We start from the raw sequence: 17,643 nt of genomic DNA, 5'->3' as shown, positions 1-17,643 counted from the left end.
TTTGTTGCAAGAAAACACAGGCAGAAGAAAGTAAATTTGAAGCCAGACACATCCTGGACCACTTACATGGTCTGAAGACAAGTCACAACCTCCAGAACCTTAACATCCTAATCCATAAATGAGGATTAAGAAAATACTCCTCTGCAGACACAGCGTACATCAATTTCTAGGCGTGCAGCCAGTGGCACCTACCATAGCTTTTAATGCGACAATAATAAAGTAACAACCCTAATGGAACAACGTACGGTGACCTAGTCAACCCTGAAATATCTACATACAGGTGTATTCAGTTTATGGACCTTCTGGAAAGAATGGTTAACCCGAGCTGGCTTCGTGTACAGCTCGCTATGCCTTGGGCTATCTCCCAGCTGGTGTGTGCTCAGGGGATGCAAACTGATCTTATTTTCACCTTCAAATAACATGATTTTACAGGTGCTTTGCTCCTCCCCACCTCATCGAGTTTCATTTGATACCTAATATTTATAAATCACTTTACAGTCTACGAAGCACTTTGACGTTTTATTGCACTTGGTTTTTCATCACATCGGTACGATGCCAGAATCATTTTTTGTTTTTTTTCAGGCCCAAATAGTGAGGTTTTTTTCCTTCAAAATTTCTACCCTACCAGTCCCACTTAAAAAAGGTGGATAAATGAGAGTCTCGGGATCTTGATTCGAAGAGGTCAGCTAGCAGCTATGTAGAAATTGATGAAACGATCACAGTGTTCAAAATCTGAAGTTCAGTCTGCACCTATCAATAGGCTTTCTCTTTGGGGCAGTACACTTACTTTTTCAAACCACCGGGGCCTCTTTAGTAAATGATCTCTAGTGGCCTGAAAGAGCCGGCTCGCTTCTACAAGTGAACAATCCAGTCCCTCCAGACCAGGGGAGTCCACCAGTGTGCGTGTACACGTGCTCTCACCCCGACATCTGCACACATCCACACACACATGTGCACACACATACCTGCACTGGTCCACGAGGCAGAGGCGACGGGCTCACTGAATGCCGCCATGCCACACCGCCAGCCTAGCCACATCTAATTAGGCCCCCTCCCTAGACTTCTCACCTCCGTCTAAACAGTGTCTCTCAGGATCCTTAAAGGCACATAACTTCAGCAGGTATGATTCTTCAATGTGTCTCTCAACCAATGGTGCCATCTGAAGAAAAGGCACCAGAAAGACCCAAACACGGAGCAGTAAGGACAAAAGGGGTCCAGGTCCTCCTATGAAAAGGAGTACAGGTTACCTGTGTGTACATGAAGCTGAGAAACTGGGGATCCTGAGAATTTTTTATTTGTGAGTATCTAAAGTCCGCTGTGCTCAAACTCCTGTTTGAAGATCTTGGTGGCTCCCACTGGCATCTGCTTGATAACCAAAACATACCAGAAAGCTCTCTACACACTCAGCCGCCAAATCGCGCCTTCAATTTGCTAGAGTCCTGCTCTAGCGAAACCTGCTCTAGTAAAGTCTGCTCCTCTCAAAACCTACTATCTAGCTGCAAATTCAGGTAATTCCAAGAAAATGTAAAATTCTTTATACGGATTTCCAAAAACATCCCTGGAAATCATTAAGCAAAATGCATTTAACCAGGACAAGTTTAAGCAGGATGCTTTGTTTTAACACGGTAAAACTGCCCCCTTCCCTTTTAAGATTGTGTATGTTTTTAAACGCCAGAAGCTCACAGATTAAGACCGCAGCCTGCACACATACCGCGGATCAGGGCCACGTTGAAACGTGTTCGGGAATGGTCTGGAGGCAAAACCTTTTCTAAGTCCACCCTCGGTCCTGCTGCAAGATGATAAAGTTCGGGAGATTTCTGTCGGGCTCTGGGGCGGTCCCTGGTGGTGGCCTTCATGTGCCAGGGAGACAGACTCTTTCAAAGGTTATCTCCCTCACACACTTCTCCTTTTTCTCATTTCCTTCCCCGTCCCCGCCTCTACCACCTGCCTTGGCCAAGTCTGCCGGCCTGCCAGCGTTCTTGTTGGGCCCCCTTTTAATGCTGCGATAAAATGCGCTTATTACCCACCCCCTCTCCCCGCTTAATAGAGGCCTGAGGGTAATTCTGGTGACTCCGGGCAGATGGTAAATTCGTGGTGAGACAATGGGAATCCAGCATCCCCTCTCAGGATCTGCGGCTCTCCCCAAGACACCACCCTTCCTCTTCTCACAGGTCCAGCCCCACCATATTTGCCACTGTGGACTTCTCATCTAGAAATGCACCTCAAGGACTATTCAATTATCCCTTAACTATGCTGCTCACGACCTTGGCGCCAGCCGGTATCTTGACGCACAGCATAAGTGTGTCTAACTCAGCATCAAATAAGGTAGAGTTCTAAAACCTTAGCAACCCTGATGTATTGCTTTAAATATGTATACATATATATGTATATACATTTACACACACACACACACACACACACACACATACACACACGTTGCATGATAGGAGGAGTGGGCAGTTTGTGGAGGCAGAGACAGCATCTGTTACATTGAGTTCTATATTTCCCAGCTCTCACGTCCCACAAATGAAACCTACAAAAACGTTAATTTTTCAGACATTAAATCCTCTATCTCTGTGTAATGGGGCGTGTAGAGAGGAGGAGAAGAATTTTTGTGCTTTTTTGCCTTTGGTGAAAATTCTCCAAGGAGTAATTTCATCTTTAAATGAAAAGTTTTGTATCAGGTGATTGTCTGAGCTCCAGGAATCACCAAAGCCTCTGGTTCAGACATGGGGGGACACGCAAGTGCACTTTCATGTACACACAGTGCCACGCACCCATCACACGCATGAGGAATAGGGCAAAAGAACAAGAACGTGGAGAGAACAGATTTTAGTGTTTTTAATTACATCGTGATGGAATCTAAAGCAGCGAGGCAGTCAGATACACTTTTTAAATCTCCTAGTCCTTAACTATTTTACCTACTCTCCTGCAAATATCCATGCCCCATTCTCCCAATACTCAAGGCAGCAGGGAGGGCAGTGAGCTTAGGAAGCTCAGGCCCAGCACGATGGGTCACTCCCCGAAAGCTCCTTAAAATCCTACTTTCCCGCAGCCCAATATCTTTTAGGTCACAACTCTGACACTCTCGGGTCATTACTAATCTGCAGAGTTGAAATCATTCATCCAGGAAATTATACATGAATTGACAATGCGAAGGAAAATGACGACAGATATAAAACACCACCCAAAATATTCGAAATGCTTTCCTTATGAAATCCACACAGCACTGACACATTTTGCCCAATTTTTCGACATTGAGAATCAATGCCAACACCATCTCTTAGTGACCCCACTGTGGTCTCAGAAGAGGATATAGATCCGTACATGGGGGAGGGACATTCAGACAATTACAAAGAAAAAGGAAAATTACACCCAAAGGGAAACTGCTACCAAGAGGTGACACCAGTTTTACCCAAATCTCAAAACTGCAAAGTAGATGCAGAACTAAAGATGGTTCAAGTGCTCTGAATGTTCAAATTCTACTGAGCAGTTTGTTGTGGAGAACAAAAGAGAAGTGAAAGCCTCATTACGCTCGGAATCTTAGTAAAAGTACGTAATTTACGTTTTAATAACCTTTCCTTTCCTATGCTATTGTATTGTGGCTGGTATAGTATTAATAAAAATAAACTCCTATATTGACTCTATCTGCCTTTACTCCTGAAATTGTACCTGTGAGCTATAATTTCACAGTTAAATGTTTAAAAAAAACAAAACAAAAAACCTCAAATCCAACTGCCACCTCTGTATTTCCAAATATTTGTACCTAAGTAATTCAAACCTTACTCTTCATTTATCTGCTGAGAACTTTCCGCTGAAATTTAGCTGATTTTCTATCACTGCTATATAGGAGTGGCAGAAGAATCTGTAAATTACATGCCAGCATACCTGGTGTTATCAAGTTCCTTTCATAAGACTGCCTGCTTCCCAATGTTTTACTTTACATTTGTAACTCAGTATTCAGTGCGCCTCATTCTGCAAACAAATTAAGATAAAATAAACTCAAAAGTGTCCTATATATAACAACTTCAAACCACAAATTTTCTAGGCAACCATCCTAGCAAAAAGAACATCCGATAAGGCCAAAAACATTGTATCCTGAGTACAAGTAGATACTGAGATCTTGTTAGCAACTGGACCTCAGCCAGGAAGCATTTGCACTCAGAAATGTGGGAAAAAAGTACTCAGCACAAGATCTGCACATAACTGTTACTTGAAGTTGAACCTAAAAACAAATCTGTAGTGATTCACTGTCCTATCTTGGCCACACATCTGAGTGGCCAGTCCCCTCTCACACTATGATGAAATCAGAATAATAGCCACCCCTCCTAAAAGGAATTAAGACAGTATTTTGCTCAAACTCTATGATTATATAATGGCCTATAAAACCACACCCCATTAACAACTACCCAATCTCCTCTCCCCAAATCAGATTCATGTTGTTGAAGGCTGGGCAGACTGTACAGGTAAGAAGATGAAATATGATGTAAGGTTCTGTTTACGGTTTACTGTTTTAAATGCTTTAAGTGCATTCTTACTTAGTTCTTAAGCAGCTCAGTAAAGTGGGTTCTTTATCCCCATGTTACAGGTGATAAAACTGAGGCCTGGGGAGGTGAAGTGACTTACCCCCTCACAGCACAGCCTGTACTGTGTATATACTTTTTTGGGATACCGCCAGCCTGAAAGTTTGTGTAACTCGAAATTACCACCAATGCCCTTCATCGCTCTCTTTCAAGTGTTTCTGAAATCTTCTCTCTTCTACTTCTAAACTCTCAGACCAGAAAATCCACAACTTTGACACAAGAAGGAAACAAGAATTCAGCCAAGATGCAGTCATGTTTTACTCTACTACCTTACGGCGTTACGCTTTGGATAAAAGAATAGCGGAAACTTCCATTTACCACTGATTTCCACTAACAATTAGCAACAGGGTATTTTCTAATTTTCCGCTGCATGTGTGTGTGTGTTTTAGAAGTGTGCCAGTTTTTATATTTTCAATCAAATTTTATTTTCTAAGTATCATCGTTCCTCAAGGATTTTTGAATTTTCAAGCCCTCTCAGTGTGAAATTTGGAGGTGGGGAGTAGATTGTTCCCTTTTCTTCATTATTTATCTCGGTAAAATCATTAGAGAGGCCTTTCTCAAAGCATCTTGAAATTTAATTTGTGTTTCTGGCTCCCAGATTGGCTAAGTTCTCTGTAGTTCAAGGCCTTTAACTAAGAGATCAACTAAAGCAACTGTGAATTGCAGAAGCAGGAGGTTGAGCTGTACCACTGGCGCACTTTTTAAGGAATTCCAGTTAATCAGAATGCCATTCTTCCTCCACACCCAGGGCTATTATTCTTGAGGCTCTTTGCATTATTTTAACAGTTATAGAGTATCTGGAGTATTAGAAGTAGACTACAAGTGAAGAAAAGCCCCATAATTGATTTGTTAATGTTTTATTCTCCTCTTTTTCTATCGGCATGTTCTTTACATTCCCTCAATAAATATTAAATACTCAGGCAATGCTCTCTCTTAGGTGGCAAGCAAACCTTTAGAATGTCGAAACAGTAGAGAGAAGAACAATGCACCTAATTGAAATGGCAGGGTAATTTGGAAAATAAAATTGAGTTGCTGCAAATCCCAAATTCCAGAATAAAAATGTTTATGCTCACTCAGATGCAGACTGTTCCTGGCTTTGAATAATTATTAGAATAAAAAATACTTGAGCACCAACAATACACTTGATGTGCATAGAACAAGCGCGGTCTACACGTCTCTATTATTTTGTGCAAGGAAGTGCAGGGCACAATGAGCCTGATATTTTTCTTGGTGTTTTTGTTTTGAACACAGCTTATAAAGCATCCCAATAAGGTGAAACAATAGGCCAAGCCACCAAATATACAACAACCAGTGTTAAAAATGTCATGGACGCGATTCTTCAGAAAATTGTAAACACCTTAAGGAAGGGACAGGGAAGCATGCTGAAAGAAATGAAGGGGTTAAATGATTCTGCTACTCAATATCTTATTTTCCTCCTCAGATATATTCATCACCCAGATCAATTCAAAATGTGAAATTCCGGATTCTCTTTGGCAGAAGCTAGAGCCAAGAAACAATTAAAATGAAAGTGGAAAAATGCATTTGCGCCTGTTATTATGAAATGCTAACACGTACTGACTCTATAAGAGATGATGTTTATCCGTACACTGAGGGCAGTCTTATTATCTACTCAGGGCTATGCCACTCTTGGCAGAGCTGCGACCCATATCTCGCAAAGATAAATTCCATATGCTCTGTAGAGTTATAGCATATTTCCCATAAATAATGTATACAATAGACTGTAAATAAATAATACGTTTATCTGAACTGTTCAAGAGTGAAGGGCAGGGTGCTTACTCAGGAGATGAAGTCTCTTATGAATGAACAATTTCAAATAAAAGTAATGTCCAATGGTGAGTTATCACCAAGTTCTTAACGCTAAAATATTCTTAAGCTGGGGTGGGGAGGGGATGTTAAAAGAACCCCAGATCTGGTGGGAACTTTCAAGTCAATGTTCCAACTAAACGCAAAATGCCCAATTTAATTTCACTGCTAAAGTTTCTGTCGTGATTGTAGCATCATAGCTAATAGGGTTTTACCTATTTGCTGCAATTCTTAGCTCTCTCTGTACACTACTGCTTTTTATGATCAATGAAATACCTAGACTTAAAATGTCATGTACGAGTTTTTGTCCCATGAAACACACAGTGGATTTTTTTTCCCTTTGTGTGAACAATTTTAACATTGCACTGAATAGAAAGGAAGGCTACGAAAAAAAAAAAAATTCCAAAAGAACCCATGTGCACTAGGTAGTTTGCTGGGACTTCATGCAGTAAAAATTGTTAGTTCCCCACCCCCGAAGTATCTCCCTTTCTGAAGCCCAGAAGACACACAAACTATTTCCACTTCTTAAAAATAGTGGAAGTAGGCCTTTAGACCCACAGACATTGTACACAATTTAGTATGAAATTAAGTTTTCAGATCGCTAAGGAATAGTCTCTGAATTACAGAAAACACTATAGGTCACAGTTAATTATAGCTTGTCTGTCAAATTAACTTAACATTCGAGAACACATCCAAATAGTTATGGAGCTATTAAGAGGAGTTTTATTGTCAAAGAAATTCGTATTCATTCAGCTTCTAATGTTTTTAAAAGAACAGAGATAAGCCTTTTTACAAGCTGGGACCGAGTAAGAAAACTCTGGGTTTATATCAAATTGCTCCCTTCATTGTCCTTTTGATGACTATGTCAGTTTCATTATAAACTTCATTTTCCAGAGTTTCATAATAGTCATAAACACACTTGACTTTAAAGAGTTTCTATGGGACATAATGTGAATGCAGATGCAGAATAAAATGCAAATCATGGAAGTCTGGGACCAAATATGGACTATCAGTTAAGAATCCAGTCACTGGAAACAAACATTTAGGCCTTAAGAGGAAGAGCACGAAGAGGCTGATATGAATCTTTACATCAAGTATTCACAGCCCCGGGGACAGCAAGCAAGAATAACAGTTTTCAGTTTTTCACCTAATTGTAAAGCACAGTTTGGGAATATTTGATGACTTTGGTTTCTATTCATTCCTGTTCTAAAGTGAGGACCATTTTTCATCTTCTCAGGAAAATAAACCCACATGTGGGTAATAACCCACTAGGTACTCAAATAGGGAAAGGAGACCTAGCAAACTAGTTCAAGTTCAGATCTCAGGCATAGGAGGCCTGCCAGTCAGTGGGAAAAAGTGATATGAAAAAGAAACAGCTACGGCTCTGTCTTGCTAAATAACAACCAACAACCCAGACATTTACAGCTAATGAATAATGAGCAGGCGATCATGTTGTGTTGTAAAATGTGAGGAAAAATCTATAGAAATGGAAATTCATGATAACAATTAATTCTAAGTTAGCATATGTTGTCAAGGAGTCATTCTAATATCGCGCAAAATGTTAATTATGTACTTACTACTATCTTCTAAATGAGTCAGAATCATGTATGTTTAAATCCATTGTAAAATTTAAGACTTGATATTGTGTCAAAATGAAGGGAAAAAAAGAAGACTATAAAATGTTGCTTAAACTTGTTAAACTCATAAAAAGTTGCAGTGATTTTAAAAGTATTATTTAGTAAACTTATTAACAGTAACGGCATTTCCTTTCTGTGGAAAAATACAATTTCATTTAAGCTTTTTTAAAAAACCGTAACATTTCACATTCACGGTTCTTTACCTCATGTTTATAAATCCTATTACTTGTAAATGGAGTCATGAGGCTATCAAAGGAAGAAATCAATGGGGAAATGTATTTTTGAGGATTGCAAATAATATAAAATTTATTTTCACAACTTAGTTATCCTGCATTAGTTTATGCCATATACAGTGGTGCATGGAAAAGCCAGAGTATGGTTATTGCATGACTTAAAGAGAGTTAATGACTTAGTTCTGGTTACAATTTGTATTTAACTGTATGTGCTCATGATACAAATAAACAACAGGTGTATATTTCAATAAATGTAAAAAAAAAGTGTTTTGTCAACAGAGAATAAACTCTTTTTGATATGTTTTAGTCAGCTTTAGGAATTCTGAACCAAGAAGTCCAGAAATATAAAATAATTTCAAAAGATTTGCACTCTTGTATTTTCCTTTAACAAGAACATATTTCCTAGATTAAGAAATGCTGTTTGGAAAAAGAGTGTTCAGAGAGAGTGTAGCAAAGTGTTGCCAATTGCTTTAATTCTGCACACATGAATGCGTTAAATTGACTGAAATTGGATTCTAGTTTCAAATATTTAAATGAGTATATACTCGCTTATTTCACATGGTAGCTTTTATACCATTTATTAAAATGTCAAATTTAGAAGTGTGGGAAATCCAGCAATTGCCCGATATAGGTCTGCTTTCTGGAGAGGCTGTTTAAGACTCCAATAAGCTTTCCCAAATTCCCATAATCCTGAAATCATGGCATATTAAATTAAGGATACAGTGAGGGAGTCTTTTTACCTTTCACACTACACACACATACTCATCTGCTTGAATTTTTCAAAACTGATTTTATACACGTGAGGTTTCTTCACAAATATGTAAGATAGTAAAATATCCAAACTTTTGCTGGATCCCCAAAGTCAAAATTTGGAATGATTATTTAAATTGAAATCGTGAGTCTGTGTTTCGTGTTTTAGACCCTAACTTTTTAACAGGTACCAATATCCTGATGTTTCCTGCCCTATGTGATTTACAGTGGCGTTGTTTTACTTGGGATTTTGAAAACTTTCAGGCCTAACATCTGCACGACTGTCAGATACACTGTGTCACATGTATTCTATTTTTATTTCTTTATTTGTAAAAGAATACTTTCCCATAGTTTTGATGTCATCTTTAAATATTAACTTAATTTTTTGCACTCAGGAGAAATGGCAAAAACATCTGTTTCAATTATAACATAAACTCAAGTGCTACTTTGATACAAATATAACAGATATCATAATCCAAAAAAGGCCATGGAAAATACTATAGTTGCAAACATTTAAGACTGTGTAACAAAAATGACTGAGAATGGTATCAGTTTACTATCCTTCAACTATTTCCCTGACAGTGGAGTCAAATAATGTTGAATTATAGACCTTCTTACAGGAAGTCTTATTTTGTGTTCGTTTTTTGATCATTCCCTTGCTAGTCCCTATAGGAATTTGGCTGTCTGCCGACTTTTCTTTAAAAGTTTCTGTATACATACTCGGGTTGTGTTTGTTGATTAAATGATCATTTATTAAAACTTAAGCATTTCACATTGGTTTGACATATTTACATTTCATGAGAAAATATTGCTATTGCAATGGCGAGCATAGCATTACCAATGTGAAAATCCTTCACTTGAATCCATTTGACAGCATTTTCATTTGTAAGTGTCTTAATACAACTTGTTATGCTTTCTTCAGTTTCTCCAATTCCACCTGCGAGGGCAGGTAAGCTAGTTTTATAACGGTAGGCCCCTCCATAATACTTTAGTCTATCCGCTTGGCCTTAAAAAACCCTACATTTCTACTATGGGACCACAAATAGTCTTTGTTTTTAAGAATATGGAGTTTTATTCCATAATTTTCCATCCATCACCCGGCAACAGCTGTGTTTTAAATCTTTCGGACTATGACAAACATTTTAACATTTAAACATTCGAGTGTTTGAAAACATAATGATTTAAAATTTGTTTATTTTCAAAGTTGGGCAATTACAACATGATATTTCAGTTACTTTTTTGAAAGCAGGGCCCGTATTTTAATGCCTTTTCTTCTTCCTCCTCCTTCTCTTCTTCTACTATTTAAGCTTCTCCATGTTTTCTAATAAAAATCTCTACGTTAGGACCGATAGCAAGAGTCCACACAACCACTCTATGTATTTCCAAATCACGAGCAATGGAGTCATTCTGGCGAGAAAGGGATTGCTATTTGAGTGACCTATTGCCACAGAGCTAGTTAAATCACTGAACAATAGTTACTGTTATGGGGCTTTACCTTGTACAAAGTAGCATTAGTATCATTGCTTTCTATTAACCATAGAACTTGCACTGGAGACTTCCACTGAGAGAGAGGGAGAGAGACAGACAGAGAGAGAAACTAGGAAATGGGAATACCTTCTGTAGTATTAGCATTTAGACTTCGAGACATTTAACAATGTAATTGATCTCAACCTACCTGCATATACTCTGTACTTCTTTTTTTTTTCCTCTCAGATGTTTTTTGACATGCCCCTAATAAGAATCAATACATCCCTACTCTGACATTCACACATAAATCCACGCAAAGAGCCAATGAGAACACAACAATAAAAACACACCTGGTAAACAACTGTCTTTGAAATCAAAGGATACTAAGCAACAAAGGGCCTAGAATGAACATCCCAATTAGCCACTGTAGTGGCAAGCAGTCAACACCTTATTATTTAATCATTAAAGAGAATCTTGCCATAATTTCCCTTTGACATATTTCCAAAGGGAATTAAGAGTACCCTCCATGACTCACAACGACAATCAAAATAAAGTTAGATGGCTTCAAGAACCCATCACTTGCAAGGCCTGCGGACACAGAGGTTCCAGGATTAAGGCATTGACTGAGACCCTAAAAGCACTTACAACTTAAATGAGATGTGTCCATGGGTAGGCATTTAGAAACAAACTGACAAAGGGACCATTTTCCTATCCCTCCATGTTTGTGTCCAGTTTTCTTAGTGGATGAAAATAAATTGTTTGCATTCCTAGTATTAGTAAATATCCCATAGTCTCTTCTATTTTTTTCTTCCCCTAAAGCAGCAGATCTAATACATCAAGAATATCAGGCCTCCCCATACCCATCCCTTAGTAACACCTCCCCAAAAGAGAAGGCTTAAATCTCCCTTGGAGGCATCCCCATCACACTTTGCAGGGAGGGGTGCTTTCGATCAAGTTCAGTTTTAAGGATTTTACCTCAAACTATGCTTCAGAAACAACATTCCGGACTCTTCAAATAAAACAATCGCCACCTGGGTTCCCTGGCCCACTGGGGAACCAAATCGCACTGGCTCAGGGCTGCCCCTGATCCCCAAGGCCCAGAAGCCTGACGCTTTCCAGCCTGGGCTACGCAGCCCCGGCGGCTGTTCCCCGTCCCCGGGGAGCTCAGCAGCACTTGGCATTTAACCTGCCTGGTGAGCTTGGCTTTCTGGTTCCATCTCCGCGAGCCACATTACTTCTCCCCAGATATTAGAGACAAATCTGGATTAACAGGCAACAGGGCGCCCTGCGCAGCCCGCCAGCCCTTGCACAGGAGCTGTTAAATGCAGATTCAGCCGAGGACCCCCCGGAGAGCTACTATTGAATAAAAATTGTAATCCAAAGGGACCTTTTCTTTGCCTCCCACTGCTTGTAGGAGAACCCGGGTTGGCGCCCGAGCACAGGCCAAGCTACTCCCGCTCGCTACCAGCAGGCCAGGCCACCTCCGCTGGTGGCCTTCAGGGCCCGGGGACTCTTGCTCTGCTCTCCATTCCCTCTCTCGACCCCTCCTGAAAATGGAAAATGCTTAGATTCAAGGAGTGGCGAGCAACAAACAGCCCTGGGAAGGAAGGTTTAATTCGATAGCTCCCTCCTGGAGAGCGGACTAAAGTCTAGCGACTGGGCAGCCAGATTCTTCCCCGCGTAACCCCTCTTGGCCTCCCCAATTCCACCCTGGGTCCCCCAAACTCCCGCCCCGCCTCCCCTCGCCCTGCGTCCTTCTCCATCGCAAACCAGGCTCAACCCTGGCCTCGACGCCTCGCACGGTGGCCCCCTCTGCGCCCGCTCCCGGGGTCTCAGCACGGCCCTCACCCCTGCCGAGGCTCGGAAGCCCCCGGTGCCCCTCGCTGCTCCCAGGCCCTGGGCGTCGGGGGCGTCCGTGCCAAGCGGGGAGCGTAGCAGTCGGGAGAGGGCGCCCGGGAGGCCTGCGCCCGCGGGAGGTGACTCTCGGGCCTGGGACTTCGGGGTCTGGGAGCGGGAGTGGGGGGCAGGGAGTTGAGAGTGGGGTGGGAGCGGGATTACGGCTTCGACTGGCGTCTTAATCTGATAAGAAAAAAACAAAAACAAAAAATACCACCAAACTAACGACACTACAAGGCCAAGCAGATTTCCGCCGACTTAGCCCTCCGGGAAACCGGCTTGGTATCAAAGTCGTGGATCCCAAGTCCCCGCGCGGGTGGCAGCCTTCGCGCCCTCCGAGGAGAAAAGTAAAGGAAAATAAACCGCGCAGCCATCAGGCCCTAGAGACAGAGGGGTTAATGAGCTAACGAGGCCCCGCGCTCGCACCACACCTGAAGCATCCAGTCCCGCAGCGCACACTCCACCGGGGCTCAGACTGGCTGGGCCGCATTCGCAGACAGGTGGCGAGGCCGTCCTTTCCGGGCCCGGCCCCCGGGGACCGGCGAGCCGGCTCCAGTTGGGAGCACTGGCGCCCACCTGGCGGCCCTAGTGCCTCGTCCCTCTGTCCCCAACTCCCAGGACAGGGGACTCCACTCCGCGGCCGAGACACAGTGCCGCGTGCGCCCAGCGCTCTGCGCGCCCCTCCCCAAAGGGAGCCCAGGCACTCCCGCTCCTGGCTCCAGGGAAGCGGATAATTCCAAAGCACAAGCTTGGGGTTTGCTGCCCTACGACCAACGGAGACTTCGGTGAGCCCGAGGGCTCACGCGAGTGCGCCCACGCGCACAGGCCAACGGCGCCACGAGCTCAGCCAGAGCTGCGAAGCCCACTTGCAGGCGGCGGGAGAGGGGCGCACACCGCTCATTCTATAGGTGGGGAGGGGAATAAGTGCGAAGTTTTATCCGAGACCACTGCCTACCAATCTGCGTATCTCAAATAAAGGTAACTGAGTAACACCCCGAACTCTGGTCCTTTATCTTTGACTTTAATAAAATAATGATTCGATGAGAAAATGGGGTATAAATCTTCATTTTGGAGGCAATTAAAGTGTTGATTTCATTCATGCCCCTAAGCGATTCTTGTAATTTGCTCAGATAGCTTTATGTACCCAGCACTCCGAAGCTTTTAGAATCCCATTTTCTAGTTAGGCTTGTTGGATTACAATTTTTATTCAACAGCAGTTACCCGAGGGTTCCTCAGCGGAATCTGCATTTAACAGCTCCGGGGTGAGGCCTGGTGGCCTGAACCAGGCGGGAGGCCGGGCAGCTGGCGGGGCCGGGACGCGGAGCCGCCTGCAGGTTTCCCACCTCGGTGGGGACGCTCCAGGATTGCGCAGGCTGCCTGTTCCGAGTGTTGTCTACACTGCCAAAAGTTTGCAACTCGCCAAATAGTAGGAAGGACCCGGCGCGTTGGCGCTTTTAAATCTCAGCTTTGCCTGCCTTCCACTCGTCGTGAGAAAAGGAGGAATTCAGCCTCTGCCGCGGGGTTACCCAGAAAAATCCAAGCTGGGAATTTTTTTTAAGGGGGTGATATGGAGAGAAGCAAACTTTAAGATGACACCGAGACCGAGGAGTCGGGCATTCCGGCAAGGAGTCTGCAAGGCAGCCGCTGGCCAACCGTGATCATGGTAGAGCTTGCAAAGAAAACTCTGCATGACTGGTTGTCCTTTGGCCTAACAAAGGCAGGCTGCTGTCTCCCCCAAGACGGGGCTCACGTGCCAAGTCAGAAAGAGAAACAACTCTGGGCCTTCACTTATAGGTGGAGAAGCACAGGAGGCCCGCCACCCAAATCTTTAGACGCGGTGCCACAATTCGCAACCGAGAGCTGTCCTGAGCCCTGCTTCATCTCACCCACTCCTCACGTTTTCACTTTCAGTGCATTTTTGCAACTCCTCTGGACCAATCCAGAGATACAGCTACAGGAGAGAGAGAGAGGGTGTGGGGGGGGAGAGAGAGAGGAGAGAGAGACTGGGAGCAAACATCGGTGTTGGGGTGAGAGAGAAATCCCCCCCAGCAACTCCAAATAAAAGTCATCCCCACTTGGCAAAGCAGCGGAAGAAGGGCCTGGAGGGAGGATGAGAGAGGAGGGGGTGAAGCAAGCAGAGGCCGGCAGTTCAGAGCAGGGCGGCGCGAGGTCCTCCACCCGCCACACCGAGGGAGTCCCGGGGCGCCCCTGTCGCTGACACTTCCAAAAGCTGCCAACCCAGAGGGCCCAGAGCACGTACCAGCTGGAGGATGAGTGGAAAGGAGGAGGAGAAACGTCCATATTTATCTGTTTTTATAACCTCGGCCTGGTCTTATTTTTTCTATTAAGTACAATAAAATGGGCGAGCTTGCAGCGAGCACTGCACAAAGCAATGTTCAGTGAGGTCTAGAAGCGTTCGGCCGAGGAAAACTGACAAGACAGGCTAATGAACCGTATAGACAGGGAGAAAATAGCCAGCATTTGCTAGATTTCAAACCCTCCCTGTCTCTCTTAGACCACCTATCTTGGGTTTATTCCTAATAAAATAAGAAATAAGCAGACCCTACACTTTTCTTCGAGACAGAAAGGGGGGAAAAAATGCTCCAGAACAAAGCCCTACAATCAGAGGCGGTCACTGGCAGTTAACACTCCCATTATTATAGAGGGTAAATAAAATAAAGACAAAAATTAAAAGCGACAAGAAACAGGTCAAGTTTGCAGGCAAAGCTTTTACAAGCTCATCTCTCCAGGTCGAATCCCAGAGCCAGCCTTAATGAAGCAATAATAGCCACATTATTCAAAAATTTTCATTTCGATGGAAATGTATCTAAAAGGGACTTAATCATATGCAAATAATAAAAGGAGGTGGTAGTAACCCAGCAAGCAATATGCATACAGATTTTTTTTTTTTTTTCTCCCAGGGATGTTGAAATTGAAAAGCGCGTACCTGGTCAGTTAGATTTGCTGATCTCGTTATATCTTCACTGTCTGATTTTGATCCTCCTTCTCTATCGTCTATCACCAAATCGATAGGCATTTTCCCTTTCAAACAGCTAATATACCGGTGGCAGAAATTGTCACATAATTCGTGTACCTACATTATGACAGAAGTAAAAAAAAATGGAAACATAATCAGAAGTTCATAAATGACATTGACAAGTGCAATCCACCCCCCTTGTGAGATCCAAACTTCTAAATAGGGGAAACACAGGGCAATTGTCCTCCAGAGACCCTCAGACGCATCCAGAATTAGGAATAACTTTCTTTTCTTGCAAAATAGAGATATCGCAGAAAATTGACAGTGACAAGATGATTCACAGGCTACAACATATTCAACACCCGTGTTAAATTCATCGGCTCCCGGGGCTGTGGCCATTAGAGAGGTGACCTGCGTGGGTGACATTTAAGGTAAACTATTTAATTTCGTCCAGTTACTTTATCAGAAATCCTTTTCCAACATGTCTAAGAAAAAATTTATATATATATATATATATATATCTCCAAAGGACCAATACTATGTTGGTATAGGTTCTATGCCTGAAAACCCAAGTCCCTGTAACATTTGTCATTAGGGTTTCTACCTATAAGAAGCATATTTTATGATGCTTCCTTGAAAAAAAAAAAAGACTCACGATATGGGGGAAAAACCCTACAGCCACAAAAAGTTATCGAATTGATTTAAAAAAAAAAAAAAGGAAAAAGGATGCTTCAAAATATTTAGGCATAAGTGGAGTGGTCTCTTACAGGACCCAGGCATCACTGACATGCAAAAATTCACAAGAAACCCCAGTGTGCTTGCAATTTAATGTTAGTTTGAATTCCAATGCATTAAGTTTTTATTGCTGAGATTTATGGAACAGCTAGCAAAATCACGTTACCCCACACCCTTTCTTGAGTGTGAAGGTGGGGTGTGTGCAGGATTCTCAGATTCAAGAAATTGCCACAACTATCAACTCTGCTTTGTCTCTCCAAAACGGTTAAAGTGCCTCCCCCACCACTCCTCCAGACTCCCTGCCTCGTTCTCCTCCTCCCCCTCTGCCTCTCCCCTGTGTCTGACCTGCCGCTGCTCTCAGACTGTCTTCCAGAAACTCACTAAAACTAAACAAAACTTTTCCCCCTCAGAGGCAGCAAAGAAGAGGAGGAGAAAGAAGAGAAGAGACCACAGAGGTATATAACCTGCAAGCAAACTCACAACAGCATTCTAAACATCAAAGGGGATGCCTAGAATTGCAACTATTTATACAAAGCCAGCAAGGTATTAAGAATGAGTACAAGGCTAGGGCGTTTGTGATCCCGGTTTTAGTGGCTAAAATTGTAATTAAACTGCAAAGAGAAATGGACGCTAAGATTGGCCTTGACACTAATTACCAGAAAGAAAGTCATTTATGCAAATGTCTCAGAAGCCTGAACTTCAGCCATTCTGAACCCTCCCCCTCTGTGTGTTTGGGCATGAGGGAGAAGCAAAAGGAGAAAAAGCTAGAGAAATTACCTTCTCTAATTCCAACAGATGAAACCTTAATACTTGTATGGCTTGAATCATCTGCAAAGATACAAAAAGAATGAGTGCCCCATTCCTAGTTTGCAGAAAATTGGCTGTTGCAGCTCTAACATCGCCAGCCTCCCCCCACCCCCCAAATAGAGTTATTTTGATTTATGGCAATAACACTAAAACTTAACAGCAGCGAGTGGGTACCATCTAGAGGTTTATATTTCTTAAGAAGAAAAAAATAGCTAAAACAACAACCAAGCATCTAAGGGGGGATCATAAACCTTCTCCTCCCCCATGGCTCCCCGCCCCTTTCCCAGCGCCACTGCCCCTACCCCACCCCCAAAGGGCCGCATCCCTCGACTAGGTGTTTCCTTGCAAGGAGTGCACGGAAAATATTCCCAACAGTCCCCAGACTGTGGCTTTTCACACTGCAAACTTTCTGCCACCTTCTGCACACCTTTCAGATAAACTGGTGGTTTGGGGCCTCTGGCCCGGTCGCTGTCCTCATGACGCGACTTTGAGGGCTGGGAAGTCCGCAAAGTTTAAGCACACACGCTGACAGGCCCGGAGATAAATCCCCGGGCTGATTAGAGCCGCGCTGCCCGGCTGTCAAAAAAACAAAGCTCGCGTTTCCCCGCGCCGGCTTGCCCGGCCCCTCTCGAGGTGAATTTATTTCCCCGGGACCTTGTCCCGGACCACTTGCGGGTGGATGGAAACCTCTGCAGCCCACTTGCAGATAGGGGAAGACCGGTCTAGAAACCTCA

General features: G+C 43.1%; 1 protein-coding gene across 3 annotated transcripts in view; it reads right to left on the bottom strand.

The window, feature by feature from the left end:
• Positions 1–17,643, bottom strand: part of MEIS1 (Meis homeobox 1) — a 138,361-nt gene that overhangs the window by 115,490 nt on the left and 5,228 nt on the right. For 2 of the 3 annotated variants that reach the window (XM_024741635.1, XM_024741637.1), the window contains exons 5-6: positions 16,880–16,930; positions 15,338–15,484 (exon numbers count right to left, since the gene is read on the bottom strand). In XM_024741635.1, coding sequence (XP_024597403.1) covers positions 15,338–15,484; positions 16,880–16,930 — 198 coding nt within the window. The remainder of the gene's footprint in view (positions 1–15,337; positions 15,485–16,879; positions 16,931–17,643) is intronic. The other variant, XM_024741636.1, reaches the window with a different exon arrangement.

Source organism: Neophocaena asiaeorientalis, unplaced genomic scaffold (genome assembly GCF_003031525.2).
Source record: "Neophocaena asiaeorientalis asiaeorientalis breed wild unplaced genomic scaffold, Neophocaena_asiaeorientalis_V1.1 scaffold381, whole genome shotgun sequence".
NCBI classification, from domain to species: domain Eukaryota; kingdom Metazoa; phylum Chordata; class Mammalia; order Artiodactyla; family Phocoenidae; genus Neophocaena; species Neophocaena asiaeorientalis.
The sequence above is the reverse complement of the archived record's forward strand: the minus strand, read 5'-3'. Positions and strand labels throughout refer to the sequence as shown.